The sequence below is a fragment of the Dysidea avara genome, chromosome 10, assembly GCF_963678975.1.
Source record: "Dysidea avara chromosome 10, odDysAvar1.4, whole genome shotgun sequence".
NCBI classification, from domain to species: Eukaryota; Metazoa; Porifera; class Demospongiae; order Dictyoceratida; family Dysideidae; genus Dysidea; species Dysidea avara.
Genome location: NC_089281.1, coordinates 14,462,390 through 14,488,168, shown reverse-complemented (window position 1 = coordinate 14,488,168; position 25,779 = coordinate 14,462,390). Strand labels below are relative to the sequence as shown.

General features: G+C 38.1%; 4 protein-coding genes across 4 annotated transcripts; 2 read left to right on the top strand and 2 right to left on the bottom strand.

The window, feature by feature from the left end:
* The first annotated feature begins 108 nt into the window (after positions 1 to 108).
* On the top strand, positions 109 to 573 carry LOC136236784 (SAYSvFN domain-containing protein 1-like). The gene has a single exon (XM_066027019.1). The coding sequence runs from the start codon at positions 109 to 111 to the stop codon at positions 571 to 573; it is 465 nt and encodes a 154-aa protein (XP_065883091.1).
* A 530-nt stretch (positions 574 to 1,103) lies between these two features.
* On the bottom strand, positions 1,104 to 5,826 carry LOC136267980 (5-hydroxymethyl-dUMP N-hydrolase-like). The gene is made up of 4 exons (XM_066063204.1): positions 5,654 to 5,826; positions 3,847 to 3,909; positions 1,340 to 1,450; positions 1,104 to 1,293 (listed from the first exon to the last, which is right to left on the bottom strand). Exons 1-4 carry the CDS (start codon positions 5,799 to 5,801, stop codon positions 1,181 to 1,183), a joined length of 435 nt encoding a protein of 144 aa, XP_065919276.1. The 5' UTR covers positions 5,802 to 5,826; the 3' UTR covers positions 1,104 to 1,180.
* An 8-nt stretch (positions 5,827 to 5,834) lies between these two features.
* On the top strand, positions 5,835 to 25,006 carry LOC136267962 (WD repeat-containing protein 81-like). The gene is made up of 19 exons (XM_066063181.1): positions 5,835 to 5,992; positions 6,043 to 6,221; positions 7,842 to 8,010; positions 9,934 to 11,769; positions 17,624 to 17,850; positions 17,906 to 18,962; positions 19,145 to 19,609; positions 20,632 to 20,751; positions 20,876 to 21,599; positions 22,417 to 22,675; positions 22,953 to 23,005; positions 23,056 to 23,106; positions 23,159 to 23,382; positions 23,437 to 23,638; positions 23,993 to 24,123; positions 24,174 to 24,227; positions 24,281 to 24,380; positions 24,428 to 24,531; positions 24,578 to 25,006. Exons 1-19 carry the CDS (start codon positions 5,873 to 5,875, stop codon positions 24,710 to 24,712), a joined length of 6,210 nt encoding a protein of 2,069 aa, XP_065919253.1. The 5' UTR covers positions 5,835 to 5,872; the 3' UTR covers positions 24,713 to 25,006.
* On the bottom strand, positions 24,748 to 25,576 carry LOC136267979 (uncharacterized). The gene is made up of 3 exons (XM_066063202.1): positions 25,416 to 25,576; positions 25,058 to 25,347; positions 24,748 to 25,005 (listed from the first exon to the last, which is right to left on the bottom strand). The coding sequence occupies exons 1-3, from the start codon at positions 25,416 to 25,418 to the stop codon at positions 24,846 to 24,848; spliced, it is 453 nt and encodes a 150-aa protein (XP_065919274.1). The 5' UTR covers positions 25,419 to 25,576; the 3' UTR covers positions 24,748 to 24,845.
* Positions 25,577 to 25,779: the final 203 nt, after the last annotated feature.

Here is a 25,779-nt window from a genome sequence, read left to right as displayed (position 1 = left end):
CGCTGCAGCTAGCTATTGCAGACAATAAAGCGACTATAAGATAGAAGTGGATTTAATGATCACGTATTGTCGTTTAATCAGTAACAAAGTCACTTCAGCAATATGAGGATGGTACAAGCTCAATTGGCTGCCTACCGGCTAGGACTACAACGAAAAATGACACAGTCAAACAGTTCGTCTTCTGAAAGTGATGATGATGACAGAAAACTAGTGAGCAGAAGACGAAGTCCATCCTGCAGTAGGCGAACCTCAGCAGTCAACTCGTTTCCAACCCCAAAAGAGTTTATTACTAGTGAGAAGAAACGAAAAGAGACTTGTCTTAGTGAATGGGAAATGATGATCGTGATTTGGAGTTTCTGGATAATAGCGTTCTTGGGTTGCTACGAGTTTGGATTTCTACCAGTGTTTTTCGTCTGTTTTCTATTTTATGCCATGTACCTCACACTGAAGCACAGTAGAAGAAAACCTGGCGAGCCTAGTGCCTACTCCGTGTTCAATAAGAACTGTGAGGCCATTGATGGCTCAATAACTGCAGAACAGTTTGACAGAGAACTGAGATTTAGTGTTAAGTAGAATATCAATATCACATTGTCTATTTTAACTGGATACATGAATTATATTTTTAAATGTTCAGTGTACTTGTAATTGGTGCTATTGTAATTGTGTTGAGTTATTATGTGACAGCTATGTCTGTTTTTTAACAATAAAAATACTTCTGTTGATCATGTATACATGAAATAGGTGTAAACATTATTTGTGGTCATTGCACTTGAGTTATAGACTACAAAATAATATAATGGACAATGGGGTACTTTTAATATATATATAACCCACATTAATTTTTGGGCTACCCAATATTTCCCAAAATAAATTGTGCATCCCCAGGTTTGTTTTCCAACACAATAGCAATGTTAACACCATTGTTGATAATCTGAGAGCTCATACAGTGCCCCACCTTACTACTGCCATAGAGATGTTGATACCACATGTCAGTGGTCTACTGTGAAAATTGGCAAATTAATTATAACGTAATTTTGGCAAAGGAAAATAGAACTGTAGCTAGTGTGGGTACTAGGAGGAATGCTACTATTTCACCTGCAAACTTCCTTGCTATGATCATATTGTTATTCTTCAGAAAAATGATTGGTAAAGACAAACTTCTATGATATTACTGGTGTCACTATTTCTGTTGTGCAAAGTATTCTTGTAGGAGTGCTTCTGCTTCACTTTCTGAATATTCTTTGACTATAAAACTGTTCCCATTATGAGCACCCCTGACCATAGCTGATAAACCTACAGTGGAAATGAGACACATGTAGCTACAATTTAGTTGAATTACTTTTGCCAGAGTCCGGTCGGAACAAGCATAGTATCTTCTTCTTCATGGCAACAGCTCGTCCTATCTCATACCCGACGCCTAATGAGGGCTGTGTTACTTCTGCCACTAACACTACACAACAAACACCATCCCATAGTATATAGTAGTAGGATGATAGAGTTACATGTATATAACTGCTTTATGTATACAAACATGTAATGAAGGAAATGTCTAAGCTGAGTCTAGAGGTTTGTTAATAGGATGGAGAAGCTCAGGAAATAGTCCTCATTCCATTCTACGAATGTTGCTTAAAAACTATAGCGCTGGCTGGTATTATACCCACTCATTCACATGTGGGACTTTTACAAGCCATATACAATGATAACTATAAGAGAAGACCAGGAAAATTCCATCCTGAGTTATCCTAATATCTAAGTTAATAAAATTAATAATATCCTGTCATCATGCACACATCCACAGTGTATGACTTAACTGCATGACATATATTGTAGCTGACTAACTGCCTGGAGATGATGACTAAATTTACATGCAGGGAAGACACATAAGCTAAGCAGATTTGAATGCACTGACGTAGTGTACAGAGTAGACCTGATCAATTGTAAACTTGAACTTGTGCACAACTTCGTGTTTTTACAAAGCTCAAAGTTCGTGTTACATAGCAAGTATCAATATAGAGTTCTTATCACAATAAGTTTTATAAACATAACATAGGCTTCTGTTTAGAACATTTATTGTAAAGAGTTACTCATGCCATGAGTGCTTCGTTGGTCTTTCTGTTAATTTATACACTGCTAATAGTGACGGCATGCAGACTGAAGTGGTCATGCCTAAGGCCACCTATGTGATAGGTCTAGTGGTGGCTACTGCTGCCTCAGAATAGTACCAAGAGTCCATAAAATACTTATATTATGAACTCTTGATAATACCCTATTGTTTCCTCTGCTCCACTCATGAGAATTCTCACTAACAACAATGACATCAAGCTATTAACATCCACGTCATAAACCAGGCTCCTTTCACTTTCTCATTAGCACCATATCCTGGCAGTATTCAGTGTAACAGAACTTCTTTCCATGTATCTTATAATTTTGTACCTGGATTAGAATCCTCTGAATATGTAACATGTATTTGTCCCATATATGCCAGTGTGTGTGTGTGTGTGTGTGTGTGTGTGTGTGTGTGTGTGTGTGTGTGTGTGTGTGTGTGTGTGTGTGTGTGTGTGTGTGTGTTAATGAGAGCATTCTTGTCACTGACAGTGGATCCAGACTGGTAAGGATTTGAATTCACCTTGCAAGCCAACTTGACAGGGTTTGTAAATGGGAAGGCATGGAGGGGGGTGAAGATGGATCCTAGGGCAGCGTAAGAAGAAAAGAAGTGTATTATGTGTATGTACTGAATAATGTACAATGTGTGGGTACATACAGTATGTGGGTACATTCAGTATGTGGGTACATACAGTACAGGTTCCCTTACAATACACATAGCCTCAATGGAGACTATAGATACTGAACACTTCCAGAGGTACAGGATAACACAGTACATTTTCTCATGTTTACATCAAAACATTCCTCAAGCTAACCGGCAGGACACAGTCATAGGATAACAGAAGTGTCCTATTACTAGAAACACTATACTACCTCTGACAGTGACTAAAGTCACGCGTACTTACTGCAATAATAGCTGAACTGGCTAACAACATACGTACAATAGCTTTGACATAAGACCACATGTTTATCATCCGCTAATGCACAAAATAGCACTGAATGGCAGCTGGCAGATTTTATTTATAATGGCTGCAACTCAGCAGTCATCAGTACAAAGCTCATTAACGTACATGTGGTAAGGGAATTGAAACAGCCGTATGAAAAACTAACAAAGCTCTCTACATTTCTCACAGGCGGTTCAATATTTAGGTACATAGGTACAATAATAATTGGGTAGCAATATGTCAAAGTAAATGCACTGACGCAATTACCACAAGGACAGAGATAGTCAAGAGTGAGTGCAAGGAACAATGCTCAAATAGTGCAGAAAACTTTTCAAGTTCCAACAAAAAAACATGTACGAAACTTATCAAGTGACAAGTAGTAGCCTTGTATTAATTACTGGTTAAACGTGCCATAGCAGAACACCTTCCTCAGTGGTAAATTATTCTATATACTCAATACAGCAGTAATACAGTAAGTTCATACACAAACTGTACTTTCAGTAAGGCATCTTAGTTGTGTGCACTGCACCATATGAAGCTTCTCTGCCACCTTATTTTAAGAAGTGATGTCTTGGAGCTCATAAACACCCTTTGGTTCTGCCAAACTTTCATTGTTTACAGTATTCCAGACCCACAATTCTAGAAATTTGCACAACATAGGTATGTATAACAGACACAGAGTTAACCAATACATGAGTAAAGACCATTGATCAGAGATGTCACTGTTTACGTGTAATCAATAGCCTCAAACAATTGAAACTGCACCTAAAACACATAAAAATAGAACTGAAATGCATACCTTCTGATTGCTCCAACATCTCAACATCACGATCATGAATGTACTTTTCATCCTTCTGCTCTCCTGCAAATACACACTATAACTAATGGACCAAAGGAGATGCACAATAAATTATTTCATGACAAAACTTACTGAGCATGTAAGCCATCCCAGGACACAGGTCATAGCCCAATGATGCCTTATATTGTAGTGACTGTGCAACCACATGGTGTCTCATATTATTGGTGTTACATTCATAAGAAGTATGGAGAACACAGCACTTTCTTTTTCACTAGGAACACCACATATTATTATGTCGGGGTGAGGTAGCTGAAAGAAGGTTTGTAATACCGGCATATGATTACCAATTCACACATTATAATACTTGGTGAGGAGTGGGGTTGAATGAGATTATGAGATGTTTGATGACCAACATACTTGTAGAATTTCAAGTGCTCTACAATAGTTGACACCTTCATCGAAGATCCAGTCTCATAAACAGATACCTTTCTGGAAGGAAGCACAGATTCCAACACAATATACATCCATGGCTTCACTGATTTCAATGTTGTTTTAAAATAGTCAGTTGGGTCCACATTGTCAGACATGCTTTGTTACAGAGGGTCCATCCATACAATGGACTTAACAGTGTGACCATTCAACAACATCCTTCTGTTGCCTCTACGAAGTGTAGAGTTCTGGTCAAATTTGCATACAGGTGCACCTTATTGTAGTGTGTATGTGTGTATATATAGAAAGAGAGAGAGAGAAACCATCATTATTGATGAAAAAGGCATGAACAATACAAAACTAAATAAGTGTGGTGTGTCCTCAGACTCACGCGACCACATATAGCAAATGCCAAAAAATGGGCGTGGTAAGGAAATTACAATAAAAGAGAATTAATTGTTTGTCCATTCTGGACAGTCTCTCGCCAGAAATATCTTCCTGGATGCTGAGATTGCAATCCCAGCTGCTTCGTCAAGGAGCTTCCTACATCGTGACTTTGAGATTGACTGATCAAAGAGATTCATAGTATTATGCAGTGCTGTTAATGATGATGGTAAACAGTGGCCCAGAACAGTAAGCTCAATGGTATCATAATGTTATGAGATTCCTAAGCGATCCAATTTGGATAAGATTTGGAGATATTCCTCTTTAGATTGTTTGCGGTCTCTCGCAGACTCAAGATGTTGAAAGGTATCCAGAGGACAAGTTAACTCCAGTAGTGCCACTGAATTACATGTTTCATTGTACATGACAATGTCAGGACGGTCAGGAGTAATCATTAAAGATGATGGAATGGTACCTTGCGGAGACTCGCTAGCTCTCATACCTGGTAAGTAAGTCTGCATAAATATGGATGGTACTTGGCTGTTTTAATAACTCAGAAATACCTGAAGTCAGGCAATGTAAAACTTGATCGTGTCGATATGTGAAGCGTTCTTGGGACAAGGCAACAGGACATATATAGGTAACAGTAGGATGCTGTTGAATATATCACATGACGGCCAATCGGTTTAACAAATAATGGTTTACATCCAAAACCCAATCTGGTGTAGCTGTTCCTCTAACACAAACAGACAAAATGTGATTGACTATTGGTGTAGAAACCTTAAAAATTGCAAATGATGACCTACCAATGCAGTTATATAAATTAGTGACACTAATTATCCAAATAAAACTAGAAACCTATATACCAGGGAATAAACAGGTGTATATACACAAAAGGACATCACTATTCATTTAATAGTGCACCCATAGTTAATAATTATCTAGGTGCACCTGTGCTGAAATCACTTCTCACGTGATGCAGAGCAGCACTCACCAGCTGAAGACAGGTTAGGGTTTCCCACGTGCTCTGTCAACACTGTTCCATATTTTTTCAAGATTTCCACAAGTTTAAAATATAGTGCTGCGTCGTTTCTGCCTGCACGAATACTTCCCGCGAAATATATATTCATGATCTCGCTCATGCGCTTATATCCCAACACAGCAAACAACAGGTCAAAGAGTTATGATTGTGGGTTACTATTTGTAGTGCGAAATGGAGGAGAATGCAGAATCTTCAATACGAAGCTTAATCCTGCGAGATTTGAATTTAAAAGAGGCACAATTTGAAATTATTAAAGACTCAGGTGTATCAGATGGTAGCGCAGTATGTATAGTAAGTCGGCCAGCATATTGTAATGTTGTTGATTTCAGTATGACAATAAGGTGCACCACACGTGGTTAAAGGCGGCACAGCGAGGGGAGAGTTTACCTTCAGAGCCTATAAGGCTCAGCTCGGAACATTTACACTGGCTGATGCAGCCATCTTGTGGTGAAGACAGGCTTCCTGCTGGGTGGTGTATTGTGAGGACTTTGTGTCTCTGTAAGGAAGGGATTAGTACAGGGTATGTCTGTGTGTAGTGTGAGTTCATGCGTGTTCACTTTAGATAGCTACATACAATGTAACACACCTGTGCATTATTATCTGCATTCATTGCTGCACAGTACAATATTGCATGCATGTGCACATAGCATTATATGTTTGACATCTTGGGTGTCATCCGTTTGGAGGTACTGCACATGTGTAATTGCATGGCGCTTGAAAGCAGTACCATTATTACTTCTAGCTAGGAAAGCTTCACAAAGTGTTGGATGGCTCAAAGAAGGGCTTTGGGAGCTGTAATTTTATAGTTTGCACATTAGAATGCTTTATTTTATATCGATACTGAAGTGTCGGGATTGAATGGGTTGACTTTTGTGACCAATCATGAGATGATAATGCTTGACAACCTCTTGTATAGGGCTAAAACAAACCATTCAAATAGTTCGTTATTCGTTCTAAATCAAATATTCGATGCTGTGGGAGTAGATTTGACATTCTATAGACGTACTTTACAATGGTAAAGCAATAGACTTTAGAAGTTTATGAGAATTTTTGTCATTTTCTTATTAAAAAAATGGGGTTTGTAGTTGTACCAACAGATCAGCACAAAAGAAGCAATTTTATTTCCTATGAAAACATAATTATAAGTGTATATGAATCAAATAGTATACATCTAGAATATTCGTTATTTTTGTTGGCATTTAGAATATTTATTTTGGCCCTACTCTTGTATAAAAAGTCTCCTGATATCACAATCATTTTTGCAGTTGTGTCAAGGGGTAGGCAGAGACCTACAATTTTGTAGGTCAGCTCCAAAATTATTTCTGAAAGATGAAGTATGGCTAAAAGGTTGTACATTTTGAAAGATGAAAGTTGCATTGATGATCAAAGGATGTGGCAAACGGAAGATATGGAAATTATTTACGGATTTTATCAATTTTGGAATTAGCTGCTATAGTGAATTTTACGGAGAAAGATGAAGTGAAACATCTTGAAAGTTGAAATGTGGGTAGTCATCTTGCTATCTTTAAAAGTTTGTAGATGATTTTGGCTTGTTACCTACCTCTCAGATGAAGTTTATAATATGTAAATTGATCATGCTCTTCCTATTGATACACAGGAAAATTCCTTGTAAAATTGTATTATTCAAAGTTGCAAGAGCTATAGTCTATTTATGTCAGTTGTCTACTACTGTATGTATGTATGTATGTATGTATGCATGTATGTATGTATGTATGTATGTATGTATGTATGTATGTATGTATGTATGTATGTATGTATGTATGTATGTATGTATGTATGTAAAGATTTTTTCCACAAATTGTTGATATATTTTGCTTTGTTTGTTGAAAAGAAAACAACAACCGTCTTCTTGCAAATTGTTGTAGTACTGTGCTGTAGGAAACTTTGATAGTCAGCATGAGCTTGTGTGTTCATAGTTCATCCTACCATAATAAACATTTTTGTATTTTGTACATGGTCCAGCGAAGGATACTGGTCAACATTTAGTTCTTCAAGTGAAGACTTGTCAAAATTTCTTGTTGTATGGTATTTGTAATTGTACAGCTAACGTGAGATTTAGTCTGGATTATGTTACTATGGTGAAGGACTCGTAGTCATGGTTACATTTGTCTCATTGCAGTGACACTAATGCCAGAACATTGACTGGTCCGAGATGGAAGTGGTCCACTACTGGGTTTAATAGTTTCCTCAGTCAGGTAGCCTGTCAGAATCAACATGTCAGTTGGCGCCAGTTTGTGGACAACACTTCATTACAACATCCCCTGGTGAAACAGAAACCAGTCAATCAGGTATGTCAGGATTTGATGACTTACTTCTAGCCATTGTGTCAACTATATGGGCCATTTGGTTAGGTAATTTATAAATTATAGTTAAATTGTATACAAGACTAGAATATACAATGTTTTATGGACACATTTTTAATCTAAATTTAGGCATAACACCCTTGCATGTACCATTTTGTATGCCCATGTACTCCCCAACCCTCTTTAGTATATTTTATATGTATTAAAGTAATTAAGTATTGTAATTTTTTTCTTTTAATGGCCACTAGCGGACCTATGGTACTGTAGTCTGTACCCCCAATACCATTGATGTAATTATCGTGTACCTGTATGCAGTACTGTAAAGTCATAATCAAATCAAGGTGATATTGATATAAAAATATAAGTTGTACTATATCCCTGCACAGTATTTTACAGGCTAGTGTTATTTTTAATTATTATGCCTGATGTCAAGAGTTAAAATATTATTTACTCTTGGTGATGTGTTCACATGTCACCACCATTCAGCATATGGCTTGCTTGTTATGAGATCCTGTCTGAATAATAAAAAGATTTTATTATGTTATATAAAGCTGAAAAGCCATCCATCTGTCTGTCTGCATTCCTTTGCTGTCTTACCAGCTGCTAGCTGCTGCTCATATCGACATATCGATCACCGTCAAAATGACATGCTGGTTATTTTGGAGAAAATGAAAATTTTTACTGCTCTTACTTGCACTTTTTCTCCACACTTTCTCTCAAACTTTTATGCTCAATGCTGACATTATAGACTTGTTTACATCATAGCGACTCTTGAAAAAATTATATGGTATAGCATAGAGCATGCATGGGCAAACTAATTACATTTGTCTGTGTATTTGTCTTGTGTGTTGTGTTAGAGTAGGTGAATTTTAGAATTTCGCTTGTGCATGATGTTTAAAGTTCTTTACTACATGCTTACTCTGTCAAATGGTATGTCTACTTGTGTATACACTATACAGGTGTAGGTGTGCATTAGCAAAACTTTGAAAATCACAGTGTAAATTGCCCATGTGGCTTAGTTCACCAAACATTTAACAATAATCTCCACCGCAGGGGGCCATTCTGTGTAATAGCACCACCACACGCAGGTGTGTACAATAATTGTGTCTTACGTGCACTTTAACTAGCTGTTTCACCAACCCTGTTCACTGTACATCAAGGACTGTCTGTGGTTGGGCTATTGTATGGGATATGCTAATGGTGTTTTGTCTGATGCAATGGTGTGGGGAAGGGTGGCTGCCCTCTTGTATCAAAGTTGTTGGATTTTTGCTTTCCTTTTTGTTCTATTAACTCGTGTTTATTGACGAGGTTTTGTTCTTTTAAGTGATAGTTGGTACATCCAATTAAGGTATATCATAATTCACTTTTATATATTTGCTTAATTTTTGTATACAAAAGTTTTATGAATTTTTCATATCGCAGTTTATTTGTAGCTGTGCAGAGCCTCCACCAGGCCACAGGAAATTTATATTCAATTTTGCGTAATAGAGGATGATTAGTTACTAGTTGTATCCCTGTTCTGTTAGAAATTTTGACTGCTCTATTAGAGTATTTAAATTTTGTTGTTGCAGCTGTGTAATTGTGGTTCCTGATTCTCACGCACACATCCCCCGTAATTATGCCAGCAATATCCTTACTTGCTCTCTTTGATACTGTATAGCTATGAACTTTCAAACAAGACGCACAAACATCAAAGAATGTAGTAAAACTTCTTAAGATCATTACTCCTGCAAAAGATCAAGTTACATTCTCGAACATAGCTACAGCTAGCTGACGAACTTTCTAAGTGTGAAATAAATTTTATTAAGGTGTACAATAGCCTTCTTGCAGGTCCCTAGTGAAGATAATTATAGTTATAGCATTGCCTCAATATTTGGGAAGTTATCTTGAGTGGCTATTCTCTTACAGGGCTACATCGAGCAGCTGGTTGAAGAATTATTTGGTGTGAAGATTATTAGAATTGGAAGTGTTGTCTGTGTTGGTGGTGGTGGTGGTGGTGGTGGTAATGGTGGTAATCATGGAGACAGAGAAGAGTCTGTCTTATCGGGGTACTCTAATTGTCGTCCATCAAATATTGCCCCAATGATTTGTGCACTAGAATCAGACAATGCGTATTATTTTATTACCCCACATTACCGACACAGCTTGTATGACTTAGTGACACACAGTCCTTGTGCTATTGGCAACTCTACCAGTAAACCATTGTTTATATTTTATCAGCTACTCCAGCTGTTAAAGGACTGTCATGATAGAGGAGTGACTTTAGGAGAATTTGGACTTCATGATGTTTCTATTGATAATCGTCTATGGGTCAATGTTTACCTCCCATTGGCTAGTTTGTGTCGTGGCTCATTTGAACAGCATGACAACTCCACTACTCCCGATGTGGAAGAGCAGGTCTCCACTGATGATAATGTGTCACAGCTGTCACTGTGTGATTCTCTTTATTTATGGCAGAAGGGAGAAATGTCTAACTTGGATTACCTTCTTTGTCTCAATCGTCACGCTGGTCGGAAGTTACATGAACCAAATAATCATCCTGTGGTTCCCTGGGTAACTGACTTCATACAGCCATACAGTGGCTACCGTGACCTTTCAAAGTCTAAACACAGATTAAACAAAGGTGATCAACAATTAGATTTCACTTACCAAAATGCCAAGGATCAGCTGAAGGCCAACCCTCACATTGATCAAGTGTTTCCACACCATGTTGGGGACCTATTATCAGATGTCACCTATTACATGTACCTCTCAAGGCAGACATCAAAGGAACTGTTGTGTTCTCGTGTCCGACCTCGTTGGGTCCCTGGAGAATATCCCTCAAGTGTCAAGAAGCTTTATGAGTGGACACCAGACGAGTGTATTCCAGAGTTCTACACTGACCCTAACCTATTTAAATCAATCCACAATGATTTGCCTGATCTAGCAGTGCCACCATGGTGTTCTGATGTGAATGATTTTGTGAAGTACCATCGTTCCATCCTTGAAGGTGACTATGTTTCTGCCCACCTTCACAATTGGATTGACATCACATTTGGGTATAAGCTACAAGGAGATGCTGCAGTTAAAGCTAAGAATATTCACCTAGCATTGGTTGATGGACATACTACAATTTACAATCACGGGATTGTGCAACTATTTAACTCTGCTCACCCTAAGAAGATGTTATTCAACCCAGCACCATACGGCATTGAGCAGCCATTATATAATCCATTTGGCACCTTACAATTCAGTACTGGGGACCCTGTCATATCGATGGTTAGTCCAGTGAAGAAAAAAGATGCTATACAAAGAATTAAAGGTATCATGAGCAGGAAAGAGCTGCAAGAACACTTGGAACAACCAACCAGCAAACAGGAACCCGTTAACTCAATCATGTCATTGGAGTCAGAGTTATCTGATGAACATGGTTTCCTTGATGTCAGCGTTCATTATCCTGAAATAATGAGTGCTAAAGCATCATTGCCTAATGAGAAGAAAGATGGTGGATTGTTGCCCTTCTCACTATGGACTCCAAAGCTTGGGATTCCCAAGGTACCTCGTATGAGACAACGTAGACCGGTGACTGATGAGGTAGCAGCTTTAGAGTATCCTTGGCAACAGACTACCATCCCAGTACCTAAAGACTTTTCCCCAATACAACGACTGTCAATGATCGAAGAGACAGGATTGTTCACTTGTAAAGTGTTGGGTGAAGCTAATGTATCCGAGGATTGGAACAAGAAAGATTTCTGCAGTCAAATTGTGAGTTACTTATATAATATAATTATACTATATAGTATATGTGTTCATGTTTGGCTGATCCTGAGAATGATTTTTAAAGATGGGCATCAAGACTCACAATAGTGAGGCGCGTGGCCAAGAAACTACGAAGCGCACGCCCAATTAAAGATGCAGCCACTACTGTGAGTTATTTACATGTAGGGTCGGTTTTGCAATATTAGCCCTGGATTATGCAACATCTCTCAATGGATTTGTATTGCGTTATGTAATAAAAAAATCTTTAGTCATCGTCGTTTTCTTGCGACCTTGCTAAAATAAAAAATATAGCCATATTTAGACACATTTCACTTTATTTCTCTACCTTGTGTTACACGTATCGTCACGTTATACTAGTCATCTTACCCTTGTTTGTACTGGCCATCTAGACCTGACATTATCTAATTCTGTTGGCTCTACACGTATTTTCTCCGTTCAAACCTGTAATCCCTACAATAACTTTTAAAGACACTATGTGGACACAAGCCCTAATGTCTGACAAACAAGTTGTGAAAGCGTGCAGACCCGTAAAGTCCCTAGGGAAGGTGTTTTAAGCAGAAATCTTTTAGAGTCCATTTAGTGCCACGCCCCATATGAGCATTTATAATCGGCAGATGTCTTATAAACAAGGTGTGAAAGCGTGAAGAACATACAGACACTAGGGAAGGTGTATAAATAATTAGTCAATACTCCATTTAGTGCCATGCACCACTTATGACGCAAGAAATATTTTGCAAGTTGTGTGGAATGACAAAACTCATGTACACAAAGTCACAAACCACGAACCACATTCCATGCAGACAAAACTTTGCTACCCTACAGTACATACATAATGAAAGCCACAGCACAAGCTCCACCTTAATTAGTTCTTTGTGGAAGTGTGAAACTGCCGTGGAAGTGTGAACTGCCATGACAGCTATAAACAAAATAAATGAGGTAATTCTATTTGTGGATAAGATGGCTGCAAAATTCATGAAAATTTCTTGCGGTAGAGTAAAAATATAACAATGCCATACACATAACACAAATTTAACAAACTTCAGTTTAACACTAAAAGTGATCATTTCTTGGATGTCTGCATGATGACACAAGATCAAATGAGCTCTGTAAAAGAACAAGCAGGCACTGAATTAAACATTAAAAAAAATTATATTCAAGGCTATAAGTGAATCTGGTGTACCAGAGGTAACGTAAATGTGTTTTGGTGCCTAAGTATGTAAACATGAACAAGAGGAGACCTGTCAAACAACAAGTGGCCACCAAACAGAATGTACAACATGGTAAATATATTCCTAAGTGATATATTGTTTAACCCATTTTACAACCAATACCTGATCTAAAGTTACACTTGTGCATAAAAGTACAACTTATAAAGCAGTTGCTGTGAGCTTGTGCACATACCTCAAGTCAAAGCTGCTAATCAGACAACTGACAAATAATCACTAGGGCTGGGTTTGTGGTCACCACAAAACACAACTTGCTTGGTAATCTGACAACACAAGATACCAGTCCTGTAAAACAACAAGCAGGCATTTTTGCCTGGTCAAAAGTGACTTACCATGACTACATCCGACTGCTAGTACGTGAACTGCTATGACCAGATGGCCTGCAAAACCGACGGTATCATTAATACGTACAACACACCAAAAAATCTGGGTACTAGGAAACCATTAATACGATATGCACAAAACATAAACTGACCTGGGTATTAGTTTGTTACCATCATATGAGATAGTACAATATCAATTAATTATGTAGAAATTCATGACACCTTTTGACGTCACACTGCAAAAAGAACACACAATACAACTCCTCGAGCTCTGTATGTAAACTGATATGAAATTCACAATACTAATAAAGGTCCTACCTGGTCCAGAGTTAAGTATCACAACCACATCCACTGTTAGTGGGTGAATCACTTGCCTATAAAGACAGATAGGTGAGTATTAAATGCTAAATTTATGTCACTTTTTACACAAAATAAGCATTTGGGCATTTTATTTGTTTTAAACAGTTGACATTGTTACACAGAGACCTGAATAGACAGGCATATCAAGAAGTTTGCGGACATTTGCTATACCTTTGTTCATGGCAAAAATGCCAGCTGGAACAGGCATGTCCAATACACTTCAATTGAAAAACCATTAAAAATTTAATTAATTATCGTGTACTGCCTACCTCAAGTCTGTTTAGTAACTTTCCGAATTCGATAAGTGTAGAGCAACTCTCTGCGAGTACAATGATGCCAAAAGAAGTCCAATTCACGGAAATTTTGGCTCGTCAAAATGGCCTAAACTGACCGGGTGTAGCAAATTTCTCCATACATATTGTATTGGGTGTTTTGGGGTCATGCAATAAAGGCGTAATAACCCGTGATACGTGATAGATACCTCAGATTCCGAACCAGATTTGCAAAGAGTAGTGAATAGCGATTAAGAAGAGCTATAGCAGCAGAAGGAAATCAGAGGAAATTTAAGCTAAGGTTGAAAATCACTTACTTTTTCTATGGTGAATTGAATGCTAGATATTTGGAAAGGAACGCTCTAATCTATTTTGATGTCTTGACAGCCATTATTAACCTTCACTACATTAGTGATACAATGAAACAAAAGCACAGTGAATTAGTTCTGCAGGTTAGTTTGTGAAAATTACAGTGTTCCGTGATTAAGCAAAATAATGTCCGTGCGATGTAGCAAACTTCTTCATATGTTTCACTGTACATAAATTCAGTAATTTAGACCAGAACATGTGAATGAGTATACTTTTTCATACAAACATCGATATCTGACACAGATTCGCTTACTGATTTCTCACCTGCAACCAAGTTCCAAGACTTCTGATGATGATGTAAGTGGCAAATGATAAGATAGCCACGGTATTTTGGTAATTGGTCCATACACCTTGTCAACAATCTCGCCATGAGATAATATGAGCTAATAGGAGTTTTCGCCTGGCGGGTCTCTAAAATACCGTAAATGCAGTTAATCAGTGTGTCAATGTTGATCTAATCCTCGATCTAATCAGTTTCGTTAACCTCCACTCCAGACTCTTATTCTTTCATACTTCAGCAACGGTATACGGCATCTGCATTAAAGTAAAGTACACCTCACCATGAAATGAAACCCAGTTACAAATGTCGATTACTCATTCTCATTACTTCTCTCTCACTCTGCTTTCTTGCACTGCCGTTTTAAACAACATTAGTTCAATTTAAACAACATTAGTTCAATTTTAATTGAAACCGCATATCATGTGTGTCGACTTGGAGTGTTGCAGGGACATTCCAAGGGACTTCCCCTAGTGATAATTATCAGTCTTGTGTGGTACTTGTCCATAGTCATGGCTCAGCAATGCGGTACATGTGTACTATAGCCTAGCTATAGGATTGTTTGTGTGCTGCTAATTTTTTGTGTGATGATGATGCATATGGTCGCATAGAATGCGTGATGATGGTAGGGCAAATGCCCGCCCCTAGCTATGCCTATGACATTAACTAGCTTTTTCTATAGCTACTCTATTATGTTCCTGATATATCAGACAGGGGCACCAGAGTAAGGTGAAAGTGGTAGCTAAGGCTAAGTCAACTGGTCTATATATAGTCTGGGCCTCTGGGGCATACTCCCTCAGAAAAGTTATACGGCAACTTTTAGTCCTTCAGTGACCAAATTCGCTTCATCAAGTTTGAAAGTTTGTTTAATACCAGTCAAAAAGGCTCGGATCTCAATGCACTGGTTGTATCTACTGTACCGGCTCTGATGCCCTATATATACATTGTCCAAAAGATGGTTAGAGTCCCATATTAAAATGAGCTCTTATTATATGCTTGCATGGACTCTTGATAATAATGTATTTAGCTTTCGGGTTGCATATACAAGGTATTCTTTCATCTGCCGGTATACATTGCTGTTCCATGCACTATGAGGCCTGGGAAATGCGAGGCTCTAGCTACACACTAAGAATCAAATTATATAATGTTCTACACAATGATAAGATAATTACCAGAGCTGAGTTCATGGTTATTGTATCAGCAAGGAGTTTTGAATATTAATTGAGATGTTTTATTTGAGTGCATTTTGACTGTTCCTCCTATAATTATTGTTCAATTATCTGATGTCTTGTTGGTTTCCCTCCATCCTCTTTCCTGATCCCTCTTTATTGATTCTATGTGAACTAGAAAATCTGTACACCTTGTCAATCCAGTTACAACAGTTGATCTAAATATGACACAAATAGCATTGGAAACGATGATGCAGTTATTGAGACAGAGAGATGCATGGTGTTTCCCTACAGTGCCACAACACACAAACGCTTGAAATGTAATCTGAGACTTACGTGTATATAGCTGCAGTGAACTGCACTATAGCTGCTGGTAAGCATTGCGTCGTACCACCATCCATCAGTGCTTGTGCAATAGATTGTCTGTATTATGAATTCAGTCAAAATTATGTATAGCTAGCTGTGTAGTAATTTATTAGGCAACCAGTTACAGCTTAAGTTTGAGCATAAGATACCTGAAGTATTTACCACAGATATATTTTGTAAATAATATTATAAAGAAGATAAGTATACTCTAATAGAACAGTCAGTAGCCAGCTGTGTAGTAATTGTGAAGGCACTTGCTAATTATGAGCATAATCTAAAGCATTTACCACAGATATGAGATATTGTAATATTTTGTTGATAGTAAATGAATGCCACAGTAAACATAGTGTAGTCTGTCTATTCTACACTGTAAATTCATACTTCCAAATTTACAGTGTGAACAGTCTGTAATATGCATGCCTTTGTCAAACAAGATGACAGGTGCATGTTTGACTCTCCAAGATAATAATATTATTGCTAATTTCCAAATATCGGTCATCTAAATGTTACCATTTTAACAATTTGTTGTTCCCCCAAGTGAGACTATCACTAACAAAAATGAGTGATTATCCACCCCAAAAATACCTTCGCTGTAAAAAAAAGGCACGCCCAAGAAACTACAAGTACCTGTAATCCAATGTAATTAAAACAGCTCAGTTGTAGGGAAAGACTTCATGAAAGTAAAAATAGCTGGTAACTTAAAGAGCTGATATCTGGAGTGGACAAGAATCAATCTTAATCCAACTACTTATATATTAAAGTTTTTTAATCCATGCAAGAACACCTTGCATTGGCTGTAAAACAAGTGCACCCATGAAAGTAACTGGCAATTGAAATAGCTGATATCTGAAGCGGCCAAGAATGAATGTTGATATACAACTAATTGGAATTAACAAAAAGTTTAACATTGAACCTTTATCTTTCTGCTGTGTTCTACATTCACTCTTGCTGCATCATAAATTCTTTTAACTCTAATTAGCTGGTAATTTGGCCACCTTTTTTTGTTAATTCCAATTAGTTGTATATCAACATTCACTCTTGGCTGCTTCAGATATCAGCTATTTCAATTGCCAGTTACTTTCATGGGTGCACTTGTTTTACAGCCAATGCAAAGTGTTCTTGCATGGATTAAAAAACTTTAATATATAAGTAGTTGGATTAAGATTGATTCTTGTCCACTCCAGATATCAGCTCTTTAAGTTACCAACTATTTTTACTTTCATGAAGTCTTTCCCTACAACTGAGCTGTTTTAATTACATTGGATTACAGGTACTTGTAGTTTCTTGGGCGTGCCTTTTTTTTACAGCGAAGGTATTTTTGGGGTGGATCTTTTTTTACTGCAAGTAAATACAACATATAATTGATCTTTGATAGATACTAATGGTGATGAAGGTTCATATCTAGATAATCTATTAGTATTGCATATTTAAAAATTTATTGAGAAGCTCAATGTAACGATTACCTACCCATAATTAGGAAGGTGTACAACATGGACTGGTGCATGTGCTGCAGAAGAAATATGATCACTACCAATTGTCATATGAGGAGCAAGTTGCCGTGGACACCTTCTCTGCATTGTGTACTGCAGTAGAAATGTGCTGTGGTGATCAGTTACGGGCTAGGATGCCACAGGGAGCATCATTATTGCTACGATTGACCTTATTAATACAAGTACACAAGAGGGAAGGCCTAGACATCCCTGAGTAAGTCCCATCATTTATGTGTGTAATTATTAAACATTGCTTTATATGTTGACAGTTTTTTGACAAATATTACTAACAGTTATTTCAGTGAAGATTTCAGTTTGACAGGTGTGACACATGAAGGTTTACCAGGTATATCTGCCTCTTTGATCATTCAACAGTATATTCCCAGTATCCGTTTCCCACCATGTTTTTCCTTTCTTTATACAAAGTTGAGTGAGTTGAATTGTTACCATCAAACAGTGCACAATTTTGAGGGGGAGACTGCAGTACATGTGTCTGCATTGGCAAATTACCTGTCATCAAATGTGTATACTATTGCGGCATCTCTGGACCATGAAAGTTTAGAGTTATTATTACTCCATTTAAAGCCCTTCTTCACTGACATCCAAACATCATTTGACACCATTCTGGCAACATTTGATAGTCTTGCAGAGTTCTTAAGTCATGAGTACTTAATTAAAGTGTTTTCCATATTTGTACAAACATTGTTTGATCACACAGCATTGGAGCCACATTGTAAGGCGCAATTGTTTCATCGTCCTTTCTTGAACACAATTATTCGTCACATGGGTTTAGCACATTTTCTAGACCGATACATCAGTCATGTTGTAGAGGCTGTCATCAACCCAAGCGGTGTCCATAGCAAAAGGGAACAAAAGAAGGGACGTGAACAAGATAGCCAGACACCTAATCCTGAACATGAACAGGCAACAGGTGATGCCATATCTCAACAACAGAAACAGCATTTGTCATTATTACTTGATGTTGAACCAGAGGGAAGCAGCTCTGAAGATGAACTAGAAGACAACATTGGTGAAATGTATACTTCTATACTAGCACAAACTCCAGTTGAAACAACCACTCCTAAACTACAACTTGAACAGGACCCACTAGCAATGATATCAGAGACATCACCTCGTACCCTGTCAGATATTAGTGATGGTGTAATCACTATGGAGCCTATTTTAGTAGTGTCACCGCCTCCATTGGTAGATGATGTACTGGAAACACCGAATGAGTTGCCAATTATGAAGGACAATACGTTAACTCGTACTACAGCATTGTTTAGTTCTAGTCCTGATATCTCTGGTGATCCCTTCCTTGGTCAGGTAAGCTTTAAGGCCAAGTGATTAATTAATTAAGTACAACATATGAACAATCTGATTATATAATTTAGGCACAGAATAAAAGTGTTAATTGTCTCCATCTTTTCCTTTCTTAAGTTAAATTGTTTTCTGAGGTATTTGTATGTTAAGTACCTGTACTCTGCTACTTGTATTGTCTCCTACAGAGTTCTGATGTTATGTCTGATAAAAATTTGTTTGTAAATGAAGAAAGTGACAGAAAAATAGACACAGATGGTGACAAACTGGGTAGTATTGGAGGTGAAAGTGGTGGTAGGGTAGAGGGTCATGGTGATAAAGATCATGACAGACCAGAGGATGACAGTGACAAAGAAGGTGATAATGACAATAACAAAGATGAGGACAGAGATATTGGTAGTGTACGGCTGAGCAACATGGACATCATGTTAGCAGAAGTGGCAGTCGATAGTCTTCGATGGTTGATGCACAGGTTGGGACCACTGCTGGCATCCAGGTACATAATACGTCCTTTACTGGATGGGCTGTATCGCTGCTTCACGAGTAAGTATAGCGATCAGGAAGTGGCCGTGCTGAAGTGTCTGTCACATTTTGCCAGTACCTATGGCCCACCTGTAATAAGGAAGATGTATATCCCACATGCTGAGTCCCTGGTGAGTTGTAGTATGCTGGAACCTGTTAATGTGGACATTTAAGGACACCTACATAATCCAGACACTTTGTTAAGGTCCCAAAGTATCCCCCTTAGTACATAAACTTTCCTGAAAACTAGGACACCATGATGATCAGGACACTATTGACCCAGGTGTGTTTAATTTATCATCAAGTAATGTGTATAACCAACACTGTCTTTGGAGTAAATTTCTAAACATTATCAAACAGATGGAAATGTTGGGCAGGTCCCTGTTTACACAAATGACACAAATTTTAAGTTAGCTAGTTTAGGCAGGTGACCTTATTAAGGAGGGCAGTGACTGATGTAGGACTGCTTATTGTGATTGAATGTGTGTATGTTAGTATGAACTTTGGAATTCAATCATCAGTGACTGTTTTATTAGAGTATTTGACTATTTTATTAGTGTACCTCGATTTTTATGAACAAGCCAGTGTTGCTATTGATTATAGTACGTGTTAATTAAATGGCATTGCATTCTTTCTGCTAAGATAAAGTGAGCTAGGTTGAGAATGTTAACAGTAACACTGAGTTAGCTACTGTAGCCAACAAGAGTTGACTGAAACTACTGAACCTATCTAGATATGCCACTGCAACTGTCCATTCCTTACAAATTCTTACTAAAGAAAATCCTTTGAAAGTACAAATCTGAGGTTTTCATGATATCAGTGGCTGCAGAAAATAATTGATTTTGCTAGTCGCATATTTAATTAATTTCTTTGATGGATATAGTTGGAAATGACCCAACACATTTGTAGGCTGCTTTATTCACAAATGACATGTAGTACATTTGGGCAAGTTTGATGACCTTATCAGTACACAGTGACCTGATTAAGCAACTGACCTTAATACACTATAGGCTGGTTACACTATAGGCTGGTTACACTATAGGCTGGTTACACTATAGGCTGGTTACACTATAGGCTGGTTACACTATAGGCTGGTTACACTATAGGCTGGTTACACTATAGGCTGGTTTTACTTTTTTACTGTTATTACTAGATCAAGGCAGCCGGCAGACATCTCAACCACAAGTCAGAAGGAGGCTTGCTCAGTTCACTGGCAATCCTTCAGCTTTGTTTTGAGTACATGTCAGAGAAGAGTCTTGAAGAGAACATGTTGGTAAGGCTGATAACTAGTGGAGTATGATACTGTAGTTTAACTTGTGTAACTAGTTTAACCTGTGTAACTAGCTTACTTTGTGTGACTAGTTTAATTTTTTCACATCTACTGTTCCCCATCATAGCTTTACTGCAGTGAAATGTTTCACCCCATCACTCAGTTCATTTGTTCTCCAAGTTACATATTCACAATGGGATGGAAGTTAAGGCTGCGACTCTGCCACTTGTTTATTGGAACTATCTCTTATGTGGGCAAGAAGTTGGGCAGGGAAGGAGCCCTGAAGTACTTATCTGGCACACTACAGCTATTTTTTGCTGGTTTTGATGTCGTGTACGGAGTTGGACTAGTTCATAGAGACAATTCACTTGTAAGTCATGTCAATGAGAACACTTCTTCTGGATCTCCATCATCAATTACAGTAACAGTAGAAGACAGTGAACCAGTTCCATTAGTTAGTAAGGCTATGTTATCTGCTACTCCTTCTAAACTAGCACGAAACTTGGGTAGTCATCTTGGAGATGACACGGAAGGGAAAGAGAACTTTGTACCCATCCAACAATTGTGTAGAGTGTTCACTCCAAAGTTGGCTCATGCTGCCTACGTGAAGATGTGCCTTGTACTGGGCCAGTTGAATTTGAGACGAGAATTGTACAATACAGAGTTAGTTGAACAGATAACATACAGCCACGATGAAGCCATACAGAACACTGTGACATTTCCACAACCAGCTAACTTTATCCCATCGTCATACAGTTCTGACCAATCAGGTTACACGTCTTGTGATAACAGCGAAGATGACGATGATCTCAACACTAACAATCTTGGACCATTTATCCATGACAACAAAGGTGAGTTGTACGTTGTGCATCCAGTGTAACACCTCAGTATGTGTGCCTACCAGAACCTTCTTTCACCTACCATATTGTGTGTCTTTCCTAGCAAGTCCCATGCTAGCAATACCTTTTTGTGATTACAGAATCTGATTGTGTGGAAATATGAAGGGTGGGCACTAACAGTTGATAACAAGTCCATACTGTATAGCTTGTTACTTTTATGGGGAAATCTGTTTTCACGTTGACATTCCATTTATGAAAAAGTTGCTCGCTTAGTACACTCTTTATAGCTGTGTTGGTAGTGAATCTTTTCCCCTCAAATTCTAGTGAGGTCAGTCATTCACAAATTACCTCTCAAAAATAGCCCATAGATTGAAAGAATCATGTAAATTTTTGAACATAGGGTTTGGCGTGAATTACATTTACTTTATACACATCTGCTGATCTCTTTGCAATGTGAAAATTACATAACTAAATGACTATCATAGACCCTGGTATAAAGAAAAGCACCCAGAGAAAAAATAAAATGATGCAATGTTTTTGAAAAATGTAACAAGCTATATTATTTCTTAAAAGAAAGGAAGAAACTTCTGAGAATTTTTATTGCAAATGTCCCTTTTCATGCCTTCAACTCAGTTTCTCCAGGTTTGTACTTTCATGAAATGAACTCTCATGAAAAGGTTAAAGATGTCTGAATGTTGCAATGCTGAAACTAATTGGCCGTTTTCCAACCAATTCATTTTAGGTGGACAAGCTTGCAAAATATAACTTCTAAAAATGTCTAACCCTTATATATTTCTAGCACTGTGTAGGTGTATATGCACTACTGTAGGCTTGTCCTATGATGAGACTGACTATGGTCGCTCCTCGTGGTTTGTGGACTTGTTTGACACTGCTAAAGAGAAGAGGCCAGAGAGGAGCATTTCATCAGGTCACCTAGTCACCTTGGATGAACCTGACTTATCAAACTGGCCAGCTGATGACAGTAACCAGTCACAGATACCATTGGGTATGCATAATGCTACATTTGAAACTAGATTTGGTGGACTTTCTATGAATGAACTGTCAATTGACATGCCACCAAATAAAAGGTCTGTGTTCAAATGCATATATGGCATAATATGTACATCTGTCTTTTTTGCATGTGTAGGGTTAATATAGCTCTTATATAGAAGCCATATCGTTCTGTGTGTAGATATACTTACTATGTGTAATGTGGGAGGTTACTTGAAGCATATCATTTACCATATAGAGCAATAATAGTGATCATTGATGTTATGTGTTTAGTAAGCCATGAAATTGTCGTTTGTATTTGAGCAATTGAGAGGGGGTAGGATTTACTACTTGTATGCTATTTTCGTCACACAGCAACAGAAAACTGCGAGGCATGTGGGCAGCTCTTTGGGAAGAAAGGTGTCAGAGTAAGTCCAATTTCCATTGTACCTGTCATGTGATTTATCCCTCTTTATAGACTTCCGCACACCTTACAAGTTTCACAATATCAAACTACAAACTTATATTGGTTAGTTGCCATCAAACACACACCAATACAACGTACTATTATTTATTGTTAGGTCACAAAGCAGCAGTGAAATGCCTGTGTGCCCCAGATGATGAACATTACTTCTTTAGTGGCAGTAAGGATCGCACTGTAAAAATATGGAGTCTCAGTAACCGTGGTGATGAAATGGAGATGTACCAATGCCAGAGGACATACTTGGAGCACCAACGCCCACTCATTGCAGTGAATTACATTCAGAATCTCCGTCAAGTCTTGTCATGTGACTCAACGCTACATGTTAGTTAATACATAGTTATAGGAGTTCATAATGTAATGTCCTGTATTATCCAGTTGTGGGATGCTGAAACTGGTTATTGTATACGACAAGTGTCTGCTGCCACCCAGGGGACTATGTTCACATCAATGGCAACAGTGCCATTAGCATTCCAGCCAATTGTTGCTTTGGGAACTACTGATTCTCAGTTACAATTTTTAGACTTGCGGAGTAAATCACTAGTACATAAATGGAAAGTACTGGGACTGGAGCCAAGTGGTGAGTAGTTTCCACTGTAGTATGTGCATATGTGTGCGTGCATGTGCACACATGAAAGGTTCCAGGTTTGATGCCCAGTTATGCCATTTGTTATTGTCGTTTCCTTGAGCAAGAAACTTTACTAACATTGGGAAAGAAGCCCACCTAGCTGTAACATCAATGGTTAGCGGTGTTGGGACTGTTGTGTCTTTCTCCTGCAAGTTACTAGTCCTGCCCCAGGAGAATTTGCCTGCACAGGACTTGAGTGCCTGAATGGTGCACTGCTGGTTCACTGGCTGCGCTTTGCACGGCTGCTGGAGCTTCATTTGTTTTGCTCTGTGTGTGTTTGGTGTAATGGGCCCCTCTTATTGCTAGGAGTGGTGAAGTGCATTTCTAGTGATTACCATCTCAAGTGGTTAGCAGTTGGCAGCAGCAATGACATCATCAGTACACTGGACCCTCGAACTGGGGAAGTGTTTGCTTCATGGAAAACCTCAGAATTTTCTGTAAGTGGTGACACTATTTACACCTAAGTGATAACTAATGTTTGATATAGTCTGGTGTATGGAAGGCCTACTCATATGCATATGAGACAGACAGTATTCTACAGGTAATGTTAGCAGTCAAGATGTGTATATTATGGTAGTTAGTGTTGTTTGTTAGCTCAAGGGAACTAGGAGAGGATTGCTAATCAGTAGTACTGGAAGTGGTGTGACATCACTGTGGAAACCAAAGGCTGGTAACCTTGTACATCACATTAAAGGTAAACCAAGTTATTGTAAGAAAATGTCAGTAAATTATTGTCCCTAGTTTCATCTCCTGCTATCCACTGCCTTGAGCTAAATAAGGACAGTTTAATAGCAGTCAACAGCAGCAACCAAATATTTGTATATCGCTCCTACGAGTTCTATAATGTAAGTGCTTTAATTCCTTTCTATGTTACTCATTGGTGTAATATAGCAAACAGCAAGTCCAGCTTCCTATAAACTGCAACCAAAGGTGTTCAAGGGTAACATCTCATCACTAGCATTCCTTCCCAACAACCAGACTTTGTTGATGGGCAGTGATGCTGGACAGATTGCATTGATGGCTTGAACTCCAATATTGTGCAAGTAATACATTTAATAATATAAATTTGTATCTAATTTTTCAATGATTAAACATTGCAAGCAAATAAGTCAACTACACAGTTCAAATGTGTTGCTACACTTAACAAGTCAAAAAATATTTATGCCTTTCGTTCAACTTCATCAGCAAGCGTGTTGTAATCAAAATCTGCTTTATCATTAGCTTGAAATTCTAAGCTCAGTCCAGAAAATGACTTCTTGATGCTGTCCTTGCTGCTGGCATAAATCATTTTATCCCCAATCTTTGAATCATCTGGACACCTAGTGACAACACATTATCATGTGCACCAAATATTCCTTTCACATTTCTTACCAGAAAATGAACGCAATTTTCTTGATTGAACGATTATCTTTCGTCATGGGAAAACTGAAGTCATACAAGATATATCGTGGCTCGTTGCTAGAAGTAATCAAGCTTTTTAACTTGTCGAACTCAGCCTTATCTTCTTCCCTTGACGCTGTGGACACCGGGTCGCTTAATACGTCCTCAACTATCTTCTTCTTATTCTCAATCTTAAATGTAGCATATTTGTGTGTACTCCTAAGCTTCATCTCGTTAAACAGAATAGCGATATTAGGATCAACTTCAATACCAGACATAGACTAAATAAGTAACACAAACGGTGAACATTTTCACCATATAACCCACTATACTACTCGTTTACACATACCATGATTGCTGTTCTCTTCTACGAATGAGTTTCACCCTTAGACTTCAGACTGAACGAAAAGGTCGTACCTGAACTCTTTTTAGAGTACAAAAAGGAATACGTGTTCGTTTACCAAATATAGTAAAATATGCGCATCAATTCGAGCATTAGCAGCTTGACCAAATTAGGCATTGTTAGGGTCTATAGAATAAAACATTTAGTAACATGACGCCATTGGTCTAAATTTAGGTACAAAAACAAACACTGATGTTGCTAAGCGCCTGCGCGAAGATTGATACATGGCATCAGGGAAAGAAAGTCCACCGAGCTTATCAGAGAGACAAACGTGTCATAAAGCACGTGATGCTTACTTTGAATGTTTAGA

What these genes read in the sequence shown, in the direction of transcription:
- LOC136267962 (XM_066063181.1), top strand. Translation starts at nt 5,873, where the DNA reads ATGGAGGAGAATGCAGAATCTTCAATACGAAGCTTAATCCTGCGAGAT. An exon ending in GACATGCCACCAAATAAAAG is followed by an intron (nt 22,676 to 22,952) that starts GTCTGTGTTCAA and finishes TTCGTCACACAG; the next exon opens with CAACAGAAAACTGCGAGGCA. An exon ending in GGAAAACCTCAGAATTTTCT is followed by an intron (nt 24,124 to 24,173) that starts GTAAGTGGTGAC and finishes TGTTTGATATAG; the next exon opens with TCTGGTGTATGGAAGGCCTA.
- LOC136267979 (XM_066063202.1), bottom strand. An exon ending in AAAATTGCGTTCATTTTCTG is followed by an intron (nt 25,006 to 25,057) that starts GTAAGAAATGTG and finishes TGTTGTCACTAG; the next exon opens with GTGTCCAGATGATTCAAAGA.
- LOC136236784 (XM_066027019.1), top strand. Translation starts at nt 109, where the DNA reads ATGGTACAAGCTCAATTGGCTGCCTACCGGCTAGGACTACAACGAAAA.
- LOC136267980 (XM_066063204.1), bottom strand. Translation starts at nt 5,801, where the DNA reads ATGAGCGAGATCATGAATATATATTTCGCGGGAAGTATTCGTGCAGGC. An exon ending in GATGTTGGAGCAATCAGAAG is followed by an intron (nt 1,451 to 3,846) that starts GTATGCATTTCA and finishes TTTGTTGTGTAG; the next exon opens with TGTTAGTGGCAGAAGTAACA. An exon ending in CCGACCGGACTCTGGCAAAA is followed by an intron (nt 1,294 to 1,339) that starts GTAATTCAACTA and finishes TTTCCACTGTAG; the next exon opens with GTTTATCAGCTATGGTCAGG.